General features: G+C 41.8%; 1 protein-coding gene across 1 annotated transcript; it reads right to left on the bottom strand.

Moving 5' to 3' along the window:
- Positions 1 to 459: 459 nt before the first annotated feature.
- LOC113170230 (uncharacterized protein C1orf232) lies at positions 460 to 4107 on the bottom strand. Its single transcript, XM_026372235.1, has 4 exons — positions 3755 to 4107; positions 2383 to 2460; positions 2169 to 2275; positions 460 to 1842 (listed from the first exon to the last, which is right to left on the bottom strand). Exons 1-4 carry the CDS (start codon positions 3833 to 3835, stop codon positions 1488 to 1490), a joined length of 621 nt encoding a protein of 206 aa, XP_026228020.1. The 5' UTR covers positions 3836 to 4107; the 3' UTR covers positions 460 to 1487.
- Positions 4108 to 5327: the final 1220 nt, after the last annotated feature.

Here is a 5327-nt window from a genome sequence, read left to right as displayed (position 1 = left end):
TGGTACTTCCTGTTTATTTAATTATAATTCATGCATTGAAAGATAGATCAAAACTGAACCATGCAGAGAAGGGGTTATAGGTCCCAAATACTAAAATAACAAAATAATAATACTAGAATAACAAAAACATGGTTTGCACTGGAACTACTCTGACTTCTCTCTATTATAGTCTGCAGATCAGCTCCAGCGTAGCCAATGCTATAATCAGAAAATGAAACCAATTAAGGAGGATTAATTTCAGAGAAATTCCATCTAAAAGTATGAAACAGCTTTTTGGAGGAAAGATATTAGTTAAGTAAAGTTAAACTTTGGATTAAATGTGGCCTTGTTACACTGTGATTGACCGTCTGCAACTTGATGGTTGGTGGAAACGTTCAAATTCACAATAATGAAATTCTGGAGTCTGGAAAAGGAAATTACATTTGCTCACTCACATTTATGTTAAATAATTTAGTGCAATAGTCTTTATTATGTGAAACCAGAAAACAAACCATCAGAATAAAACATACAAGAGAAAAATAGAGAGACAATAAGATTTAAAGCGCCGCTGAAAACTCACACCTTGCACATTTAAACTGTGTCTATGTCTCGGATGGAAACGCCCTCAGACAGAAAGATGAATTTCAGTTATTATTATTATTATTGGTTCATACGTCAGATTCAGTTACAATCAGAAAATTCACATCAGTTAAGTCGTCATGTCAGTGCACCTGACATCATCTCAACACACACACACATTCATATTTTACACATTTCTTATACTTCTGCAGCCCTGATGTTTGAGGAAAACAAATATATTTTGTAATGTAAGCACGTTGTGTAATAGTTTCGTTGCTCTGCCAAATCTCGTAACTACAATCCCCTGCCCTCTGAACAGGTTAAGTAAGATAATCCCCAACTAACACACATATCACTACCTTTAATCTCTTAATCCAGTTTTGCTGCACAACAGATTAGATCAAGTTGCAGTCAGGTGGCATTTACACTTGATCTTAAGGTTTAAAAAGCACTCGGGATCAACAGATATACAATCGCAAAACAGATGTCACCATATCCCAACAAATGAAACGTCACTGTGCAGCCTGTACGCCAGGTTCAACAGAACAATAAACCATCCTGTTCACTCGTCACACTGTTGTTATCTTATATTATATAAGAACGAATCTCTCAAATTTTGGTTTGAGATGTGATTTTGTGCCTTTAAATGTGCAAACATTATGCCATCATTCATATTTTAACCCCTCCTTATTCACTCATCTATTCTCTCATCGTGTCCTGAGAATTAAAAACTTTTCTATTAGTTGCTGAGTAAGTGCAATAGTTCAGAAGGCAACAAAAAGGGACGTATAGAATATCTGTGCAATTTAGCTGCAGGATGTCCTGTTTAAAATATACCCTGCTCCTAAACTTCCTCCACACTCCTCCATCAAACCTCCCCCCAGACCCCCACTGGCCACGTATTGTTTATCTTCTCCAGATCCCCTCATCTAGTTGGTCTTCATCGCGCTCTTGGTCTTCAGCTCTGCCAACTTGCTGGTGACAAAGTTCCACTTGAACGATGCATCCTCGCTGCCTCCACCCAGAGAGACATATTTAGAGAAGGTGTTGTTGCTCCTTCCTTCGCCTGCTTCAGCTTCCTCTCCCTCGGTGAGCTGACCATCCTGGCCCTGCTCGCCTCCAGCCTCTGTTGCGCCCTCCTCACTCTGCCCTGCTGTCGCCTCGTTCGCTGCAGCAGCAGCGGCCTCTGCCTGCTTCTTGGCAGCCCAATTGGTGGCAAAGCTATCCCAGAATCCTGTGCGCCTGGTGGGTCGAGGAGGCTCCTCTGGCTTTACTGCAAGTGGACTGAGAATTCAAAGTAGTGGGGTTAGACTGAGATAATTAAAGTGATGCCTCTGACTTCACTGTAGCCAATTAACTGTAAATAAGGATGAAGGACTGGAGCGTTAAAACTGGGTTAATAACTGTTGGATGTTTGGTTGATGAGAACATCATAAAGATAAACTTTCCTTAAGCCCTCAAAGGAAATTCAGGAATTGATGTGTAAAGTGAATAAACAGATAAACATGCTATGCTAAGCTAGTGTCAGTGATCTATTTTACCAACTCGAAACTCACAGACTGGACAAGAAAGAGAACAGGTGTCAATGAAAGACAGAGATTTCCACTCACTGGTCAGCGGCCGGTGGACTCTCAGTCTCCTCCAGAAGCTGGTGTTCATCGTCTTTGTTGAAGAGAGATGATAGTCGGTTCCAGCTTTTAGCCCCGGCCCCCTGCATCTGTACACACACAGGGTCAAAGGTGAGACATTAGGGGGTCTGATCCTGTGTGAAACCTGTAAATCTTTACTTTTTTAGAAGATAAAATGTTCCAGAGGTGAATTTACTTTCTTGGCCAGTTGGGAGACTGCGTTGGGCCCCTCGTCCTCCTGCACTGGACTCACTTCATTCTCCAAGTCTGTGACCTGCAGACACAGCAGAAACAAACTCATCATAACGTGGACGCAGAGAGCAGAATAGTTTATTTACAACATATTGTCAAATGTGTCTGCAGGTGCACAGGCGCCATCTAGTGCACACAATGGATATTATAATAGACTGAGCTATGTACTGTGTATACAATAAATAATTTTGTCTGAAATGTATCATTTGAGTTTTAAGGTATTTCTACTTCAGTTTATGTTTGGACATGAATGGAAATCTTGGTAAAACTTCCTTTGACAAGTACGTGTGGAAAAATGTTGAGTCAAACTGCAGCAGTAGCAGCCGTGTCACATCTATCTGAATGGAAACTATCTCTCTAAAGTCGCGCACTATTCCCTGTTGTCCTTGTAGAAGGCCTGACATAGGTGGCTGGTCTGAGTAAACACCGAGCCCCTGGCTATCAGTCTCATCCCTCTGCCAGTCAGTCACTGGAATGCCAACTAATCCGTTTGCTCAGCTCCCATGCAGGATCGAGTTTCTCAGCTCTCTGTAGATCTGGGTTAAAGCAAGACTGTGTCTATTTAACTGGTACCAAAACTTAGAGAGAGTACACGGGCCACAACAAGACCATGAAGACCAGTACAAGTATTTAGATATGTCAAATTACTAATAATAGAAGAAGGATCGAGCAGACATGTTTCCAAATGTGCTGACAGGGAAGATGGTTGAGACTTCCAGGCCTAATTTAAAAAAGTATTTTATGTGTTGTTTTTATGAGTTTAAATGTTAATTTGAAAGGTAAGATACTCATCAGATCATCAGATAAGTCAATAATGTCACTTGGAAATGTAAAGTTGAAGTTGAAACTAGTAGATACCTCAAAATATACCTCAAAATTATACTTTAAAGTAGAGTATTTGAGTAACTTTTTGGTTGTTTTGCACGACTGGTGAAAACTTTTCATATGGCCTGTTGAATAGTGTAAATTGCTGAAGGTACTCAGGCTACTGCACTCTGAAAACAGTACAGTAACAAGATAAGCATGCACAGTTGAATCAGTTAGGGATTTATTTTGCAGAATTATCTTTACCCAAATACTCAAGAGGAAGTTCTGTATCTGCGTGGGCCTAACTTCTGCCTTAAGTGCCCTTTGCACACAAAACAATGCAGCTTGGCGAGATCATCTGACCCTGTGATGAATAAAAAATGACCAGCAGAACGAAACCTGCTGACTTTCTGACTTCAGTGTCCACAGCTACACGATGTTTCTCATACTTCTCCACACAGTATGTATTTGAATCACAACAAAGACAGATAAAGGTGTATGTGCTGTACCTCTTCAGCCGTGTCTTCCTCGTACTCTGGGTTAATGGTCTTCAGCACTTTGCTCTTGTAAACCTTCCACATAGGATTCATTCTTGCACAAATAGATGCTCAATTCAAAGGGGAGGACCTGTCAAGACTTCTCTGTGCCTCTGTGATCCACTCTCCGCCTGCTCTCCAGCTTCAGCTCGTCTCAGTTGGGCCAACTCTGACCAGTTTCCATGGATGAAGTTTTTAGTAGTAGCTCAGGGACCCTGCTCAGCACCGAGACCTGCACTGTTTCATGGTGTTTGTCCTGGTCAGTTTGTGTCTGTCTCGTCAAGCTAACGGGGCTGACGGCTGCTTTCGTCACCACAGAGCATCTGAACAGGTAAAGTCAGGAAGCTGGGCTGCTTGTGCATGCGCCTGCACGGGTGTATGCACACACAAAACACACACACACGCATGTACGCACACATATTAACAAACACACTTGCATTTGGCGTCACGGTTCTCCCTTTGTTACCTGGAAACCGGTGTGGATTTCCTCATTTATATTTCAGAGGGTCTCTTTTCCAGAGCCAGAGGTCCATTGTCAGCCAGCATTGGTAGACTGGCTCTGGTATCCCTGATACACACACACATGCACATACAAACATGTTTATGTTAAATTATTTTAATGTTGTTCAGTTTGATTTACATCCTTCAGGTGAGCGTTAATGTTTCCTCAACACACAGACTACACAGCAGGAAAACCTTTCTTCAAAAACACACCGTCAACTTGTGAACTCAGATGTATTTTCCCATATATTAACGCGGCACACACATCCATGCCTGCAGTGTATTTATGGGAACATAACTTTATACCATCTCACCATACAACACATTGTTACCTGCTCACTTCCTCAACATCCTTCTCTCTGCTCTCATTGGTTGCTGCAGCTTATCAGCCAAACACCAATCAGATTTCACCATAGACCTTTCTGTGACTTGTAGCTTGGCAACTTGAGACGGCCTCAAGTGGTTTGTAGATAAAGAAGCTTTGATGACTGATTGGGTTTCATCATCATGCCCACAGCAGCACTCATGACCATGGAAATACTCAGGGTTTAGCTTATTTGACTTAAAGATGCATCCTACTATATTAAAAAGCAATAAAATCTAAAGTTAACTCATCGTGTCTTAGTTATATGTGATTATAGCTTTGGAAAATACTCCAACTCCAACAATAGTAACATACCACTGGCCACTTGCTGTACATATAGCTCTACCGCCTAAAGTCTTGATGATAATCTTGATTATACACCAGAGAAATGTGATCTAACCTGCCCTATAGCTGTAGCTCTCCTCTTCCTGGTTTTGATTACCATACAGTGTGACTGAAATGAAGCTGTAAGCAGGAGCACATCCACAAGATCAACATGAATTATGAATTCAGTTCTACGGACAGCATGTCTATGCACACAGACTGATAGATGGTGGGTATTTGAAGAGCGGCCAGTTTGGTTGTGGCCACAGCAGCTCAGGTTTCAAACTGGAAAGGACACACCCAGGCCGGCCAAACCAGAGTTAGCACACCGCTCCAAGGCAGTCAGTCATTATGGAG

Source organism: Anabas testudineus, chromosome 16 (genome assembly GCF_900324465.2).
Source record: "Anabas testudineus chromosome 16, fAnaTes1.2, whole genome shotgun sequence".
Classification (NCBI taxonomy): Eukaryota; Metazoa; Chordata; class Actinopteri; order Anabantiformes; family Anabantidae; genus Anabas; species Anabas testudineus.
This window is presented reverse-complemented; position numbering and strand designations above follow the sequence as displayed.

What these genes read in the sequence shown, in the direction of transcription:
- LOC113170230 (XM_026372235.1), bottom strand. Translation starts at nt 3,835, where the DNA reads ATGAATCCTATGTGGAAGGTTTACAAGAGCAAAGTGCTGAAGACCATT. An exon ending in TCTCCCAACTGGCCAAGAAA is followed by an intron (nt 2,276 to 2,382) that starts GTAAATTCACCT and finishes GTGTGTGTACAG; the next exon opens with ATGCAGGGGGCCGGGGCTAA. An exon ending in AGTCCACCGGCCGCTGACCA is followed by an intron (nt 1,843 to 2,168) that starts GTGAGTGGAAAT and finishes TTGAATTCTCAG; the next exon opens with TCCACTTGCAGTAAAGCCAG.